This window comes from Neofelis nebulosa, chromosome 8, assembly GCF_028018385.1.
Source record: "Neofelis nebulosa isolate mNeoNeb1 chromosome 8, mNeoNeb1.pri, whole genome shotgun sequence".
NCBI classification, from domain to species: domain Eukaryota; kingdom Metazoa; phylum Chordata; class Mammalia; order Carnivora; family Felidae; genus Neofelis; species Neofelis nebulosa.
Window position 1 is genome coordinate 79,864,055 of NC_080789.1, and position 18,700 is coordinate 79,882,754.

The 18,700-nt window shown below is 39.5% G+C and overlaps 1 protein-coding gene across 3 annotated transcripts in view; it reads left to right on the forward strand.

Annotated features, from left to right (window-relative positions):
- TMTC1 (transmembrane O-mannosyltransferase targeting cadherins 1) overlaps positions 1-18,700 on the forward strand; it is a 272,519-nt gene that overhangs the window by 138,950 nt on the left and 114,869 nt on the right. For all 3 annotated transcript variants that reach the window (XM_058743207.1, XM_058743208.1, XM_058743209.1), the window contains one exon: positions 8,000-8,189. In XM_058743207.1, coding sequence (XP_058599190.1) covers positions 8,000-8,189 — 190 coding nt within the window. The remainder of the gene's footprint in view (positions 1-7,999; positions 8,190-18,700) is intronic.

Below are 18,700 nucleotides of genomic sequence, written 5' to 3' on the forward strand. Positions count from 1 at the left end.
CTTAAACTATATTCGTTGCAGTTGAATGTAAAATAAGAAAATGTAAGGCTGGCATCTCTTTTTAATGATGCTTCTGTGGCAAAGGAGAGGAGGTGTGTTTAGTCATACATTCCTCACTATTTGATGGTATGCCATGAGCTATGCACTGAGGGGGTAGGGAGACACAAAAGCAGAATCTCCAGTTTGGACCCTTTAGCTACATACCTGGACAACTAGAAACCCAGCAGGTATCTTTGTAGGACCATAGAAAACTGTGTGGTTGCCTCAGGCCAAAACCAAAAGTATAAAACGGGAATATTTTCAGATTTTTAGGTATTATTTTAATATCAGGTTAATGTTTTAAAACCCACAGAATCCATCCATTTGAAGAGCTAGGTGCAGGAGAAATAGCTACCCACAAGACACAGCCCGGTCCCCCAGGAGCTTCTGCTTTGCTGAGAAGACAGGCACGTGAACAGGCAGTTACCAGGCAGTATGGGGAGTATGTGGGATGGCAGTGTGAGCAGTTTGTGGGAGCACAGAGAGGGACCCACCTGGCCTAGCAGTGGGCTGTGACAGGGCAGGTTTGTCAGAGGACGTGACATCCTCACTGGGACCGGAAGGGTCAGCGGGGGCTGGAGTTCAGCGACTTGTAAGAGTTGGCCCCAGAAGGTGAGGGGAGTTGACAGGCACTGCTCTCAGGACCTGGACACCAGAGAGAGAGCTGTGAAGACTGTAGTGATAAGTGTGTGAGGACAGGAGAAAAGGAGAAGGGGCTGCCCTTTTGACCATACTCCAGCCTCAGTTCCGAACGGGTGCAAGAAGCCCTCATGTGACAGAGGGAAGCAGGGCAGCCGTGAGGAAGGCCTGTGGCCCAAAGGGAGGGTAGGGTGCTGCCCTGCTTTCCCGTATGCACCTGGTTTGGGTTTGTGAGAAGCCTGGTTATACTCTTACTTTCCTGTCTTTAGATTCTTATGCGAATTTAAAAAATAACCCTACCGTAAATTGAGGTGCTTTGATTAGACCATTGGTTCTTTTAATACAGGAGAACTTTAAAAATAAAACACAAGAAGGTATGAGTCATTTGGACCTCTTTTCTGATTCACCATTTGGAAATAGGCTTGCTGTTTCTCTTCCCAGGTGCTGAAGCAACAAGTACTGAGTGGTACTGCTGCTGGGCCTTGGTCCCAGAATGCCTGGAAGGTCCTGGCACCTTCTACTCTGCTGTTACGGAGGAGCAAGGGGATGAGGGGACAAACCACCATCTACACAGTCCATGTTGCTGGGGTTGCCTTGTGGCTTTCTGCCCCAGCCCTGTGTCACAGGGGCCAGGTCCTGCTTCCAGTCACCCTGCCCTTGTCTGTAGATGATTTCCTTGATTTCCTTTTCTTCAGTGTCTTCTGTTTTGTTCTGTATTTTGGTCTGTGTTACGGCCTTGATCCCTGTTGTTGCACTCATTCTTGTCACTGAATAGATTTCCTTTGAATGGATATACAACAGTGTATGTATATGTCCATTTTATTGTAGATGGATATCTGGTTATCTCTGGTTTGGGGCTATTAAGAAGAGTTGCGAGCAATGTAATAAATGTCTTTTGGTCAACATCTGTCTGCAGTGCTATTGGGTATGAACTCTGGAGTAGACTTGGTTGATCATCCGTGCATTTATTATTAGGCTTTCATGAAACTCCCTGCAGTTCTCCAAAGTGGCTTCATCAATTTACAGTAGTTTTTCAGAGTTCCAGTTTCTGCACATCCTCCCCCAACACTGATGTGATATTTTTCATTTTAGACATTTTAGCTGGAATCATTTTACAATTTTTTATATTATACATTTTTAATTCTACTTTAGTGTGACCCATATTCTTTAAAAAAAAGTTTTTTGAATGTCTGTTTATTTTGAGAGAGAGAGAGAGAGAGAGAGAGAGAGAGAGAGAGAGAGAGATCGTGAACAAGTGAGGGAGGGGCAGAGAGAGAGGGAGACACAGAATCTCAAGCAGGCTCTGGGCTCTGAGTTGTCAGCACAGAGCCTGATGTGGGGCTTGAGGCCATGAACCATGAGATCATGATCTGAGCTGAAGTCTGACACTTACCTGACTGAGCCACCCAGGAGTCCCAATGTGATCCATATTCTTAACTCTCTGCAGAAAGTGTCATGTTCATTTACAACTTGAAGCCATTTGGTGGCCCTGCCTGGACTCTCTGTCTCCCATCTTTCCACTTATTTAAATTCTCCATAGATTCTAGGATGTCATTTAAAAAATTTTTTTAATGTCTATTTATTTTTGAGAGAGAGACAGAGACAGAGCATTAGTGGGTGAGGGGCAAAGAGCGAGGGAGATACAGAATCCAAAGCAGGTTCCAGGCTCTGAGCTGTCAGCACAGCCTGATGCAGGGCTCGAACCCACGAACTGCAAGATCATGACCTAAGCTGAAGTCGGATGCTTAACCTACTGAGCCACCCAGACCCCCTTAGGATGTCATTAATCCTTTGTTTTTCATTAATCTCTCATTTCTTAGAACTCCATTGAAATTGTACCTTTATATTTCACAATTACTCAGCCATGTAACGCGTGTTTGCATTCTTACTACCAATGCTGAATGTCCTCCTTTGGAGGGCAGGGGACTAGATCTTATTACCCTTTGGCACCTAGAAAAGTGCACAGAGGAATTAGTCAACATTTATGAAATTCCAGTGAGGATGTCCTGTCTATGGAGAAGGGTGGTACAGGAAGTGGCTTTCTTTGGCTAGTTCTGGAGAAGGTAATAGGTAGGAGAAGATCCTAATGATAATAATAAGCCGGTTATGCCTGAAAAAGGCCTGTTGTTACTGCTGGGGCACAGCAAGACCGTGGAGACCCTTTTGAAGCACCAGGGGTAGTTCAAGAGTTGAAAATAGGGGACAGTGTAGGGACAGGTAAGACGGATCACCAAAACCTAGGGCTAGAGACACAGTCTGGGCAATGAGGGGTATCACTGTGGTGGTAGAGGTTGTTTATACTGACGCTGGTATATCGACAGTGTTAGCCAGTGTCCTTCCCAGGAGGACTCTGTGTATACAGTAGGCACAATGTCCTGTACTTATGAAACAATGGAAGGACTTTTTTGGTGAATGAGAAAGAAAGATCCTTGGAGCAGTAACATTTTATATAAAACAAGCAAGGGCTGTATATTTGTGCTTGCGATGCATGATTTTTTCATCTGTACCTATCATAGAATCTTCCTAGGATAAGGAATTATGTTAGGCTCGTGTTATTTCTTAGCCAAAAAGGTTTTTTTCGAAGGCAAAGAACAGATTCCAGGTATGTTTTTGCCCTTACAACACTCTCATTTTTTTCTTGCTGAAAATGAAGATTTACATTTTCAGGGCCACCCAGTTTCCTTTGGTGCCATTTGATACATGCCAGCTCCCCCAAAGCCTTTTCTTCCCTTTCACATATGTTTCCTGGCTTGCCGATGCAACTACATGACTAAATTGTTCAAGCTGAATCCCTGTGTATTCCATCCATTTTGTTGGCAAGATATTCTAGCGGCTTTCCTCCTGTTAGCAGCATTCGTGGTAGAAAATTGGTGAATAATTCATTTTGGTTTTGCTCCTGCTTTAAAAAAAGAACCCAGCAGGGCAGAGATATTCAACAGATTATTTCATTTTTAAAATTTTAGCAGAAATAAACAAGATGATTAGTTTAAAATGTAATTCATAGTCAGTGAGTTAAAAGACTTGAGTTGCTGATTACAGCTAGTTCAACTAGCCCCCTAAAATGTAATTAGCTTTTGGCATGATTCCAAATGGCTTCTTTACACTTAAATTTGCAAAAAATTTTCTGATGCTGTTTCAGTATTTCAAATAGTTTTCAAAGAGTTTACTAGCAACATTGATCTGAATTCATATGCACTAGGTGATGTCTCTTGAGTTTCTGGAGACAATACATATGTATTAAAAGGGGTAAGTTAACAGTGTTGACCTTCCTAGTGTTATAGGAGGGTAAGTTGCTTTTAGGTTTGTGGTTTACTCTACTTTTTAAACGTATTTGGGTTGTAGCCTGTGTAAAAATATTTTTTTAAAAAATCCAAGTTACAATACTGAGATTATAACTGAAAAAATATTATTTATTATTTCTTTTCTGTTAATATGGCATTGCAAGTCTAGAAAATATAAGAAACTGAAGACAACTTGCAGGGTAAGGCCAAAATGTGAACTTCACAATTTAAATACAAATTTCCACATTAGCATTTACAGTTATTCCTTCAAGCTGCCGTTAGCATTTACAGTTATTCCTTCAAGCTGCCGGTAGACATAAGAAAGTGTTCTTGTTGCAATTCTGTTGCCTTTTTCCACGAGTTAAAAAATAGTTGTTATTATGGATAATATCAAATATGTACAAAAGTAGAGCAGAGGGCATAAAGAACCTCTACACACCCATTAACCAGTTTCAACAATCATAACTCATGGCCAATCTTGCGTTATTCCTACCCCCACCCTCTTCTGTGCCCTTGCCCCCAGTCCTTCGTTTTGAAGCAAATCCCAGACATCATCTCATTTCATATGGATATATTTTAGTATGGGTTTCTGAAAGGTAAGGATCCTTAAATTATATAACCACAATACCATTATCACACTTTAAAAATTAACAGTGATTCTCTAGTATCATATTTCCAATCAATGCTTCAAGTTTTCCTGCTCATAAGTGGGTATTTTTAGTAATGGTTTGTTTGAGATAGCATCTAAACAATGTCTGCACTTTGTTTGATACATCTCTTATATCTCGTTTAACTTTTTTTTTTAAATGTTTATTTTTGAAAGAGAGAGAGACAAAACATGAGCAGAGGAGGGGCAGAGAGAGAGAGAGAGAGAGAGAGAGAGAGAGAGAGAGAGAAAGAGAGAATCCAAAGCAGGCTCCAGGCTCTGAACTGTCAGCACAGAGCCCAATGTGGGGCTCGAACTCATTAAACATGAGATGCGTGAACTGAGCCGAAGTCAGATGCTTAACTGACTAAGCCACCCAGAATCCCTCTTATGTCTCATTTAACTTACAGATGCCCTCTTCTTTCTTCCCTCCTTCCCCCCACCCCTGCCCCTACTGCAATATATTTGTTGAAGAACCTGACATCATTTGTTTTGTAGAATGCCAACTTTCTGGATTTGTCACATTGCAGCCCTGTGGCATTACATAATGTGTTCTGGTGTTCTTTGTATTTGATGTAAACTGGTAATAAAGGGCTTGCTCAAGTTTAATTTTCTTTTCTTTTCTTTCTTTCTTTCTTTCTTTCTTTCTTTCTTTCTTTCTTTCTTTCTTTCTTTCTAGACAAGAGTACTTCATAGGTAGTGACATATGTATTCATCAGGAGGACATCTGGATGTTAATCTCCCTCTCTATGATGTTAAAATTGGTTAGTCAGCTTTAGGCACCTCATTTATCCTGATCCATCCATTATGAAGTATCCTATCAGCTCGTCACCTAATAATTTTAGCAGCCATTTATAATCATTGCTGCTAATTATTATATCAAGCAAGAGAGATACCATTTTTAAAAGTAATTTTTAAGACCTGGAGAGTAACTGAATGACAAAATGTTGTGATTTTCCTAAGTTTGATGGTTCTGCCTTCTCTTTTAAAGCCAAGTCACAGAGAATCTTTCCTAAAGTAAGAAGTAGATTGCATCAGCTTAGAAGCTCTGTGAAAAAACAAAGCCCAAAGTGACTCAATCATCCTCCTGTGGAGTTAGTATTCTCTCAGGAGACAGTTTCTCAGCCCCAAGCCTAAAAGGGATAAGGCAGTGTTTTTGTTTTTATTTTTGTCAAATAACAAAGCTTGGACTTCATCAAGCTTTCAGTGTATACTGCGCGATTTGTACGTTAACATTTTATTAAAAATACCAACAGAGAGGAAGGGGTTGGAAAACACCATTGGAATATCCCCACTCTTTCAACCCAGTTCTCTGTTGGGGTTTGAGTGTTGGGGCAATGAGTAAAGCCTCATCCCTGAGTCTCACCTGGCTATCATTGATGACTTTTTTACTGCCAACTTTGGAGGGAAAGGAGGAAAGGGAAAAAGATGAGTTGGCAGGGTCTGAGAAGGCTGTTCCCCAACCAGTAGCTACTTGCTGAGAGGAATTCAAGATGAAGTAATCCTCTACTTTGGAAGCTAACTTAGAAGTTATTTGAGCTAATCTCTTTGCTAATCTAAGAATCTCTCCAAGAGTTCAACAACTGACAGAAGACTTACCTTCACATTTTATACTGTTTCAGTGCTCATCTCATTCTGCTTCTTTAATTTTGTATATCTTGTTTTCACTACTGGATTATATATTTTGTGAAGACAAGGAATATATCTAATTATTCTATTTAACCCTATTTAATATAGGGTGTCAAGCAGAAACACAGCGGTTAAAGCAGTGAAAATAGATTTTATTCAGTAACTGCTGACAGCAGGGGAGAGAGCTGAGTGCCATTCTCAGTTGTGCAGAGGTGATTGGGCATTTTAGAGGGAAAGTGAGAGAGCAGGGCAAGCTGGGACTCAGAAGAGGCCAAGAAGTGGAAAATTACAAAGGAATGGTCATCTAAGTGCATTTAGGCTGGCTGTGTCTGCTGGCTGGCAGTTATCCTCTTGCAGACACAAGGAGGCAGGCCCTCTCCTTCCTGATGATTGCATTTTAAAGGAATGGCTCTCAGGTCCTTAAGAAAGACTTGTGAGTTGTAGGAGATATGTATTCACAATTGTGAACCCTTTGGAGAAAATGATCTGAGACAGAGAGGTCAGAGGCCTTTCGTCAGGTATCAGCTAGAGCCAATAGTAAATTCTCCCGATGGCATTGAGCTTTCTCAGGCCACGGTTCTAATGGGGGGCAGGGGTCCTCCTGGGATGAGCCTCACATCGCTAGACGCCACCACGCTGGAGTTTGGTGTCTCCTGGTGCACAGGTTTGCGTGAAGTTTGTGGTGTGCTGAAAGTTCTGCAGTTCTCAAGGGTCTAGACCACCACTTAATGAGTTTGTGTTGACTGAACACATGTAAATAAATTCAGGTTTTGTTTTTTTTTAATAAATTCACATTTATTTTTATTTTTTTTTAACGTTTATTCATTTTTGAGACAGAGAGAGACAGAGCACGAATGGGGGAGGGTCAGAGAGAGAAGGAGACACAGAATCCAAAACAGGCTCCAGGCTCTGAGCTGTCAGCACAGAGCCTGACGCGGGGCTCGAACTCACGGACCGCGAGATCGTGACCTGAGCTGAAGTCGGCCGCTCAACCGACTGAGCCACCCAGGCGCCCCAATAAATTCACATTTAAATCAATTCCATTTCCTCTACCCTGAAAAGGAATGGGGTCAGTTGGAATGCTTTTCACCTTCTCTTAGTGCCTAGACACAGCCAGGAGACCGGAGCACCACCTGCGTTTGTTATCTTCCTTCCTTCCCTGGGTCTAACTGGCCGTTCTCCTTCACAGGGATGATGGCTGTACTTCCCTTTTCTTGAAGCCTAGCACCTTCACTTATGAATAAGAGACTTCATCTCCCTACCATAGATATTCTGATTTTTTAAAAGAAATAATTCAGTATGGATCAATCTGTTATAAAGATGATGACATATTTTACTACCTACTGCAGTTTTCTGAGCACTTTAAAAAAGGACAGTTTAAATGTCTCTTACCCAGGGAATCATACGCAGCAGGACAGCATTTCTGTCGTAACTTTCATCAGACTTCTCCTTTTTGGCGTTTATCTCAGGTTGTAATGTATTTATATATATATATATGATAATTTTTAAATATATGTCATGGAAACTGTCTTTACTTGTTCACTTTTTAAAGACCAGCACCTACCACAGTGCCTGGCACTAGTAAATCGGTTTAAAAATGATCTACTTAATGACTAAATGAACGGCCTTCCACCTTACTTTGTCTTTTCCTGTAAGACCCTGTTGACAGTATACAAATGCTGTTTAATTAAACTTTGGTAAATGAATGTTAGTGACATCTCATGGACCCTGAGTCATGTTTCAATGATTCTTCTTCTCTTTGTAGGTTCCTTACCTACTCCTACCTCTTGGCCTTCAACGTGTGGCTTCTGCTTGCACCTGTTACCCTGTGCTATGACTGGCAGGTGGGCAGTATTCCCCTGGTAGAGACCATATGGGACACACGGAACTTGGCCACCATCCTTCTGGCAGTTGTGATGACCTTACTGAGCCTTCATTGTTTAGCAGCCTTCAAGGTAATTTTCTTAAGATCCAGATGAACTCTCAGCATTTGAAGACAGATACTCTAAACTTACTTAGTAGTGCCTCCCCCCACAGGGGTCTGGGTCTAAACTCAATCTACTCTTTTGTCTAAAAACCTGAAAAATTTAAATTTTTCTAGGTAAGTAATATATGTCTTAAAGACCTTAGTAGACTTAACAGATCATGGCCACCTTAATTATATGATATCTTTTACTGTTCTACCAAGCCTGTAGAAATTGGATCTGAAATTTAATACTTGCAAACAAGAAACTTTTTTCCTGCTATAGTTGACTAATTTTTGAAGTAACTTGTTCGATTTCATGTAATGATAAATGAGATAATGATAATATATTCATAAGTGCTTAAAATATGGTTAAGATGCTACTCCCACTAATGACTGCCTGACTGCCTGAGTTGGTTGGGTGATTCTCACTTCAAAAAAAATGATATAAAGCTGGAAAAAAAATTACCAAATGCAACCGTTTCAAAAATGACCAAAGACAGCGACTGCCTGAGTTGGTTGGGTGATTCTCACTTCAAAAAAAATGATATAAAGTTGGAAAAAAAATTACCAAATGCAACCGTTTCTAAAATGACCAAAGACAGCAAAGAACTTGAAAATGTTTACTTATGAAAAACTGCTACTGCATTGGATGAGATGCTTCTTGCCCAAGGGTCTTCCCATCCCCACCCCACTCCGTTCCACACACACCCCCACCAGCTGGTGTGAAAGAAACCAGAAATTTACTGGTTAGAGGTGGCTGATTTGGTTTGGGAGCATAGCACAGCAGCAGAAAACTTAAGGGGGAACTTTTGGAAACAAGAGAGCTATAGAAGGGCTGAGGTAATATACTCTGCATGCATTTGTGGCTGGCTGCTAAACAACGTGGGCCTCCCCAGGGAGCACAAGCAAAATTGAAAGCCTGGGGAGACTTATTTATTTGCTGCAAATTTGAATGAATTTTTTAACCATACACGGGTTGGTCAGCAGAGAGGGAAGCTTCATTGGCCTGAGTTGTCACTGTATAACCTCTGTTGAAATCACTGGCTGATCAAAAAGCTGTGTAGGCACAAGAGAGATTCCCCCAGAGATCCGGGCAAAAGAAAAAATAAAAAACTGAGCAAAAATTTCAGCTCTCTGCAGAGGAAGTATATTTTTCATTTTGAGTCTAGGCAAATTCATTATATATTAAAACAGTAAAACCAGCAGATTTCAGTCGAACAGAATGGAATATAGAGTCACTACAATGTATGACATACAATGCCTAGTTTGTTTGTTTTTTTTTTATCAGATTCTGGACATGTAAAGGAGCAGGAGAGTGTGACTCAAACTCGGGGTGGGGGGTGCTAGGAATAGTAAGTAGAAAACAGAATAGAATTGAGAATCCAAAGGTAAGCTCACATTTACATGCTCTTGATTTTTGACAAAGTGACCAAGATAATTCAATGGGGAAAGAGTAGTCTTTTAAGTAATAAGTACTGAAATAATGGAATATCAATAAGGAAAAAAAATGTGACATTAACCCTTCCCTCATACCGTATACCTATAAATGAATTCTAAGTGGCTCGTGGTCTTAAACAAAAGAGTTAAATAATACCAAAAATTCTAAAAGGAAATAGAAAAATCTTTGCAGACTGGGGTTAAGCAAAGATTTCTTAGGGCACGTAAAGTACAGACTATAAAAGAAAAAGATGACAAATTGAACATCATTAGAATTAAAAATTTTGCTCATCAAAAGATAATGTTAAGTCACTCAAAAGGCAAGTCACATTGGGAGAAAGTGTTTGCAAAACATATCTATGAAGGACTTGGATCTGGGATATTTAAAGAGCTCTTAAAATTTAGAAATAAGACAAATAACTCATTAAAAATAGGCAAAAGGTTCAGAATCTTCACAGAAAAAGGTATGCAAAGGTTAATAAACATACAGAAAGATGCTTAGCATTATTGGTCATTAGGGAAATGCTAATTAAAGCCACAAAAAGATACCACTGCATATCCACTAGAATGACTGCAATTAAAAAGATTTATGAGACTATGGGAGGGAGTGGAGGGTGGGTGATGGGTATTGAGGAGGGCACCTTTTGGGATGAGCACTGGGTGTTTTATGGAAACCAATTTGACAATAAATTTCATATATTAAAAAAAAAAAAGATTTATGAGACTAAGTGTTGGCCAGAATGTGGGTCAACTGGAACCCTCATTCTGATGAGGAAAATGTTGGCAGTTTCTTAAAGAGTTAAATATGAAGCTAAGCAATTCTCCTCAAAGAAAGACAGAAAGAGGTTCATATGAGTCTTGTAAGTAAGTATTCATAATAGCTGAAAAATGGAAACAATCCAGTGGATCTCAAAATGTAAATGGGTAAACTTAATATAGTAAGTTATTCAGAAATGTAAAGGAACAAATAATTTACTTATACATAAAAAAACATACATGAACCTCAAACATATCTTAGTAAATAAAAGAAGCCAGACAGGAGTGCCCGGCTGGCTCAGTCTGTGGAGCATGTGACTCTAGATCTTGGGGTTGTGAGTTTGAGCCCCACATCAGGTGCAGAGTTTACTTAAAAATAAAATAGTAGAAAAAGAAAAGTCAGACCTATAAAACTACTACTGTAAGATTCCGTTCATACAAAATGTCTGTCACTGTAATTCTACCTTTTCTAGAATTGCCTAGAAATGCCTAGAGAAGGCAGAATTATGACAAAATATGTGAGAATGGGAACTGAAAAGATGTGCAGAGGGGGATGTGGCTGTAAAAAGACTTAAGGGGACTTTTTAGGATACTGATTGCTTTTTAAAAATTTGATTGTGGTGGTAGTTGCTAAACGACCTATGTTCACCAAAACTCCCCAAAATAAATATACATGCAAAATGGGTGAATTCTGTTGTATGTGGACTATCTGTCAATAAAGCTATGTTTTTTAAAAAGATTAAAATGTTACAAACATCAAAAGCAGGAATGAATACAGGACTATTGAATATAAAACATAAACACATGATCCTGAAAATTTGATGAAAAATATGTTTGAATATTAAAACTTTTTTTTATATTAAGGAGAAATTCACACAACACACAGTTAACCATTTTTAAGTGTATAATTTAGTGGTACTTAATGTATTCATCATGTTGTGTAACTATCAGTTCTCCCTAATTTCTTTTTTTTAAATAAGTTTATTTATTTATTTTGAGAGAGACAGACAGTGTGAGTGGGGGAGGGGCAGAGAGAGAGGGAGAGAGAGAGAATCCCAAACAGGCCCCACGCTGCCAGTGCAGAGCCCAACCCAGGGCTTGAGCTCAAGAAACCTCGACCTCGGCTCATGACCTGAGCCAAAACCAAGAGTCAGACTCTCAACCAACTGAGCTACCCAGGTGCCTCCTGCTCTCTCTAATTTCAAAACGTTTTCATTACTTCACTAAAAGCACCAATCACTCCTAACTCTCCCCTTCTTATCCCATGGTGAACTCTGATCTGCTTTCTGTCACAATGGATTGGCCCATTCTGGATATATCGTATAAAAAGAATTATACAATATGTGACCTTCACTTTGCATAGTATTTTGAAGTTCATCCAAGTTGTGGCATATACCAATACTTAGTTCCTTTTAATTGCTGAATAATATTCCATTGGCTATATATACACCACAAATTGTTTATCCATTCATCTGTTGATGGACATTCAGGTTGTTTTCACCTTTTGGCTATTATGAGCATTGCTATATTACAACATTTGTGTACAGGTTTCTGTGTAGACATTATGTCTTCATTTCTCTTAGATATGTACCTAAGAATGAAATTGCTAGGTCATATGGTAATTATGTACTTAACTTTTTGAGGAACTATTTTTCATAGTGGCTGCACCATTTAATTTCCTACCTGGATTAATGGAACAAATGGTTCCTACATATCCATGCTTGTTATTTTCCATTACTTTGTTTAAAGGCATCCTAGTGGGTAAGAAGAGATATAGCTTTATGGTTTTGATTTGAATTTCTTTAATGGCCAATGATGAACATCTTTTCATGTGCTTATTGGCCATCTGTGTATCTTTGGAGATATATCTATGCAAGTCCTTTGCTTGTTTTTCAGTTGGGTTGTCTTTTTGTTGTTGAGTTGTAAGAGTTCTTTATATATTTAGGATATTAAATCCCCAACAGCTAAATGATCTGCACATATTTTCTCCCATTCTCTAGATTGTCTTTTTACAGTCTCAGTAGTGTCCTTTAATGCACACAAGTTTTTAATAATGTCCGATTTCTTTTCTTTTTTTTCCTTCTCCCTCTCCCTCTCCCTCTCTCTCTCTCTCTCTCTCTCTCTCTCTCCCCCTCTTCCTCTCCCTCCCCCTTCTTCTTCTCCTTCTTCTTCTCTTCCTCCTCCTCCTCCTTCTCCTCCTTCCCGTCCTTCTCTTCCTTCTCTTCCTTCTCTTCCTTCTCCTTGTTACTGATTGCTTTTGTTGTCAAACCTAAGAATCCGTTGCCAAAGCTGAGGTCATGAAGATTTATGACTCCATTTAATATAAGAATTTTATAGTTTTAGCTCTTATATTTGGGTCCTTGATCCCTTTTGAGTTAATTTTTTTATATGTAGTGGGATGGGAATTGAGCTTCATTTTTTTTTTTTTTTTTGCTGGTAGTTATCCACTTATCTCTGCAAGAAACTCTTTTCCCCCCAAACACCTTACCTAAAGTAATCCACTTCCTAATCATTTTGTAAATCAAGTTGATAAAGCAAGTATGGTATGAATAACTATCCTCAAGAAATTCTAGCATGCCAATTAGTTACATAAACTTGAGCTCAAATTTCACCTTCTTGGTAAGGCCTACCATATGTACTCTATTTAAAATGCAATCATATACCCTCCACTCTTCTCTCTTTTAACTTTTTTCTTCACTATACTTCCAATTTCTAAAATGCTATATAACTTTGTTATTTTATGTAACGTCTCTTTCCAACTCGAACGTAAGCCCCATGAGGACAGAGATTTTTTTTTCTCTTTTGTTCACTGCCACATTTCTAGCATCAAGAGCTTGCCACATCCAATATTTATCACCTAAATTTTCTTGTTTTTGCTCAGTATATATCATCTAAATGAATAAAACTATAAAGAGTTAGCAACTCTGTTCAATTATATTTTGGAATGCAGAACTTTTTTTTAAAGGCTATAAAAGGACCACACACAATATGAGTATGAACTGTTTGGGGTCATGATGAGGTTTGTTTTATTAGAATCTGGCCTTAGCTCATAGTTTGACATGCCTGCCATATTGTTATTGATGTACAGGAGAAAATGTAGTAGAGCACTGGCTTGGTGTGTCAGTAAGGGTTTTCTCCCAACTGATTAAAGGTAGTATTGAGTATTCGTAGGCTGTCATCTTGGTCAGGTGTATTAAATATGAACCTCCATGATGACAGTGGACCCCACACACAGGCGAGCCTTGGCCCTCTCGAGAGTGTCTTTGATAACAAAATGAATGAATGGAAACTTCTTTGGAAGGCTATTAATCCTTTTCTTTCAGGGAATTTGTTCCAAAATCCCTTTAATGCATCAGGAAAAAAAATTAGCAAAGCATTCCAGCTGTGGAAATAGTAAGACTTAGCTCTTTGATGGTGGCTTTCATCTTGAAAGTTCTTTGCAAACATTAACTGAAGCTTCTAGCAATTCTTGGAGGCCACTACACTTTGTACATTTTCTTCTTTCATAGTTCATACACAGAGGTTTAGCATCTAGCTCATATTTGTGCTCTGTTCTTGATCTGCTTACACACTAGAAAGTCTTAAAAGTCAAATTCTTATGCTAGTTAGTAAATAACCTCTTAAAATGGGGATAATGCTAGTTTTTCGATGTGGTGATCAGTTACTAAGGACATGATCTTCAGAGCTCTGACTCCAAGACAATAAACAGTAGGATTAAGCTTTTATGAAAATAGAAGTCCTGTTTTATGGATGTTTTCCTGTGCTAAAAGAAAACAATGGATAAAATGTTTGTAATAATGGCAGCAAAGGAAACATGGCTTTTTCCATCCAGAGTATTCCCAACTGATATGTGTATTGCATCTCTACGTGGCGGGGGTTGAAATTATTTTCAGTGTTCTTAAATTTTGAGGTAGTGAGGCCATATAATATATTACTGGTGTGTGTGGCAGGGGCGGGGGAAACATTGGATAAAGAGGCCTAGACATTGAGTCCAGGAAATCGTGGACATTTTTTTTTGTTTGTTTGTTTAATTTTCACCTCTAATTCTCAATTGTACAACAGACACCCTGGCTTGTATTCAGGGAGAATATTTTCTTTTCTTTTCTTTTTTTTTTCTTTTTTTTTTTTTTTTAGGAAGAATATTTTCTATTTAGCTTCACAAACTTAATTCTCTTAATGTTGATTGAGTAACTGTTAGTTAGTAGGATTAGAGCAGTAACAGAACGAAGATCTTGTCTGCATAGAGGTTATATTTAAATACTTAAAATATGTCACTCTTTGCGAGGTGTTGATAAGCATTCTGAATGAGGTCAGGGCTGGCGTCTCAGATAAAGTGACATTGCAACAGAGACATGAAGAAAGTAAAAGAGTGAGCCATGTGGCTATTTAGGGAAAAGCATTTCAAATAGAGGGAAAGCAAGTGCCAAGGCCCTGTGGCAGGAAGAGTCCTGGAGTGTTCACGGAACAGCCAATTAAGCTGACATGGGTGGCACAGAGTGGGCCAAACGTAGAGCCAAATGAAATGATGCCAAAGAGGTGATGGAGTGTGTGTGTATGTGTACATAGGATTCAGCCTCTATCTTTTAAGTCTCTGACTACTTTCTCCTCTCCTGCTGTGCTTCTTCTACTTGGCCTGTGGCTATGTTGACAGTCAGGTGGGTTTTGTCTGGTTTTCTTCTTCTGTCATCCTACTTCATTGTTAACCAGGGTTCTGGAGGAGGGGGACGTAATCTACCCTGTTACGGTTATATTGACACTTATTTGACGATTTTAATCATTGACTTTACAAAGCTAAAAATTAACATTTGTAATGAATAAAACAGCAGGTGTGTTACTTCCCAATCCCCACCCACCCTGCTCCCCAATCCCACCCTCTATAGGCCTTCTTTGAACATTTTGTTCTTGTACATTTTTACACTTGCTGAAAACAAAAACAAATTCTTTATGCAAGTAAGTTAAGTCATATGCCATTACAGATTGCAGACTCTTCCAGGCCACCTCCACACGCAGTCAGGAGTATTCCTGCAGGAAGCAGCTCGAAGAGTAGATGTTCGACTTCTGACACACTCTTGTCTACGACTGAGTGGGAGGGCTAGGACACAGAAGCTAAAGCTAAGCTTTCTTTCTGTAGCAGTAACAGCGGGATGAATTTAGAGATTGTTTCTAATCTGCTCTGATTTCATGGCATAAGACACACCAAGTACATATTTCACTGTACTCAAGGAGTAGTTTATTATTTATCATAAAAGAATATACTTGGCATCTTTGCAAATTTAAATGTAGAATTTGCCGTATTCTGTGCCTCCCCTCCATCTCCGCCTCCCATTCACACCCTTTATTCACCAAAAATGCATTTGAACTTACATTACATGATGTACAGAACAATCTACAAATTCATTATTGCATTGAATTCTTTTTAACAGTGAACTTTAAAGTGAACTAATTTGCTCTTACTCTTTGTGTTGAGGGTAATCACTCTTTTGGGAAGTATGTATAGTAGAGAAAGAGTGTTTAAACCATGAAGGCTTATTATTCTGTTCTTTTTTTTTTTTGATGAATAGTGACTGTTTATGCACCAGGAGAACCATAGGCTGAAAATGCACCTAGGTTTTTCATTATTCCTCTTACAGACTATATGTTAGACTGTTGACTTGCAATAGTGATGTATATCTGGAAAGCAGCCCGTGTAATTTGGATTGTTTAAAGGAATCAATACTGTTGGTCCTACTCTTTAGAGTTGCCCTTTTCCCCTGCTCTCTAATGTGATTTCCCTGCATTACAGAGGAAATATCACTAAATCATATTTAAGAGTAATTTATTTGTTATTGATTCTTCATTACATTCTCACAGGGTGTCTAGACATTTTAAGCTATTTTAAATATCTTTTATAATCTTGTGGCAGACTTGTAAAAGTAAAACCTGAAGAAAAAAGAGAGAATTTAGTGATACCTGACTTTCCCATAATGACCTCAACCATGAGATGCCTTTAAGAATGGACATTAGACAGTGGAGGTCCCCTCTTCCAGGTATGTGGCTTTCAGGGCTGTGTTTTCATTTATTTGTTTTGTTTGTTTCATTTTTAGTAGAGGTCACAGTTTTTGTCCCAGTCTGTCTATTCCCAGTCTTACACATCATTCCCTTGCAACCAACATAAATCATAGGCCATATCTCTGAGTCCTGGAAAACAAGTAAAATTCCTTTTTTAAATTTTTTTTATGTTTATTTTTTTGAGAGAGAGAGAGCAAGCGAGCCCAAGCAGGGGAGGGGAAGAGAGAGACAGAGACACAGGATCTGAAGCAGGCTCTAGACTCTGTGCCATCAGCACAGAGCCTGATGCGGGGCTCGAACTCATGAACAGTGAGATCATGACCTGAGCCAAAGTCAACCACTTAACGGACTGAGCCACCCAGGGGCCTCAAAACAAGTCAAATTCTTAAGTCTACATGGGGACAAATCTATAGCCTGGCCAGTGGAGGTGACCTCCAGTGACAGCTTGATAGAAATGGGGGGGCATCTCTTCATCTACAGAGGTGGCTATGTTTATCTCGGGACCGCCCTTCATGCCTGTCCCCCAGCCTTGCCCTTGATTAACCTCTGTGCTAGTCGGTATCACAACCTCCATCAACATTCTCAATAACATAACAGATAGATATCCAAAGGACAAACAGATTGTGAGCCTTAGATCTTTCATTGAAATGCCCACACATCTCAACAAAGAGGTAAGATTAGAATAAGAACCGCTGTTGGAGAGTGATTATTTACTCATTGACCTTCTTACCTTTTTTCAGAAAGAACTGAAGCAGCTTATAATTACAGTACAGTGGAGTAGACCAGGAGATGGAAAAACTGTTGTGTGTTTGTGTGTGAAAAGAACTGAATTGTAAATATTAGGAGCTTCACTGTCCATCACAACTATTCACCTCTGCCACTGTGGACTGTACCACCACAGACCCATGCAGCTGAACTGAACAAGCTTTCAGATTTCTGGATATTATTTTGCATTTAGTTCAGCCGGATAATAGGTTAAATTATCATGGTGCATGGGTCACTGTGGAACAACTCTTTTAAATTCCAGAATAGCCATTATGAAACCTGGTAAAATAAGCATCTTGTTTTAATATGCCAAGTGGTAAAATAAAATTGAACTTGAGGAATGAAGATTGCATTTAATGGTGAATGGCTCTGAGCCATGGTTGATTTTTTTTTTTTTTTCCTTCTGGCCTACAGTTCTCTTTTCTGTTCCCATTTTCTGCAGACTACCATGTTCTCCATCCTTTTCTATCCTCAATTCATGAAAATCCTCTTCATACTATTATAGACCCAGTCTTTCTAGCCCATTTACTACCCATCCAGTTTGTCCTGCTTTGGGACCATTGCAATCACTGACAGAAATCCTAATGATATCTTGACATGGTCCATCTGTCCCTGACCACCAGTACCGTGGGAGTAGCCATTGTCTAGGGTGTCTCTCTATCTCACATTTGACCAGATCAGTCGATCCAGCTTTTTGTCACTGGTCTCAGCTGGCTTTTCCACCTGCCACTATTTTACCCATGGTGATAGCATCTTACTCCTTAGTGGCATAGTTTTTCAGGTCAGTGGCTATAGTCAACTTTGGCCCCTTAGGCCATACTCCAAAGCTGAAATTTTTGTTTATATTATTTTTCTGATTAAAATGTGAACATAAGCTTCCTGCTTCATCAGATGTAGTGTTGGAAATTAGAAAAGTTAGATTTGCACCTCACTGTAAGATGGAAATACTGAAAGATCCATTGCAGTTGCCTTTTTCCACATCCTTTTTTTTTTTAATCTTTATTTTTGAGAGAGAGAGAGAGAGAGAGAGAGAGAGAGACAGACTGTGAGCGGGGGAAGAACAGAGAGAGAGGTGGACACAGAATCTGAAGTGTTCTCCAGGTTCTGAGCTGTCAGCACAGAGCCCGACACGGGCCTCAAACTCACCAACTGCGAGATCGTGACCTGAGCCGAAGTCAGATGCTCAACTGACTGAGCCACCCAAGCGCCCCTTTCCACATCCTTTTATGTCATCACTTTGCTGTATGTGATACAAATTCTGACTTATGTTCCGTCTCTTAATTTCTGTTTGGTAGTCTACTTGCAATTCATGACTGTCATCCTCAAATGGGAGCCAGTCCCTTTCATATTGGAGGCAGCCCAGGTATGCACATGGGAGAAAGCTGCTCTGAGTTCTAGATCAAGGGTTTCTGAGACTGGGAGGAGGGAGTCTGGAGTAGAGTGATTAGCAGCACTCACCTGAATCTAAGGCCAGGCTCTCCACTGACCAACTGG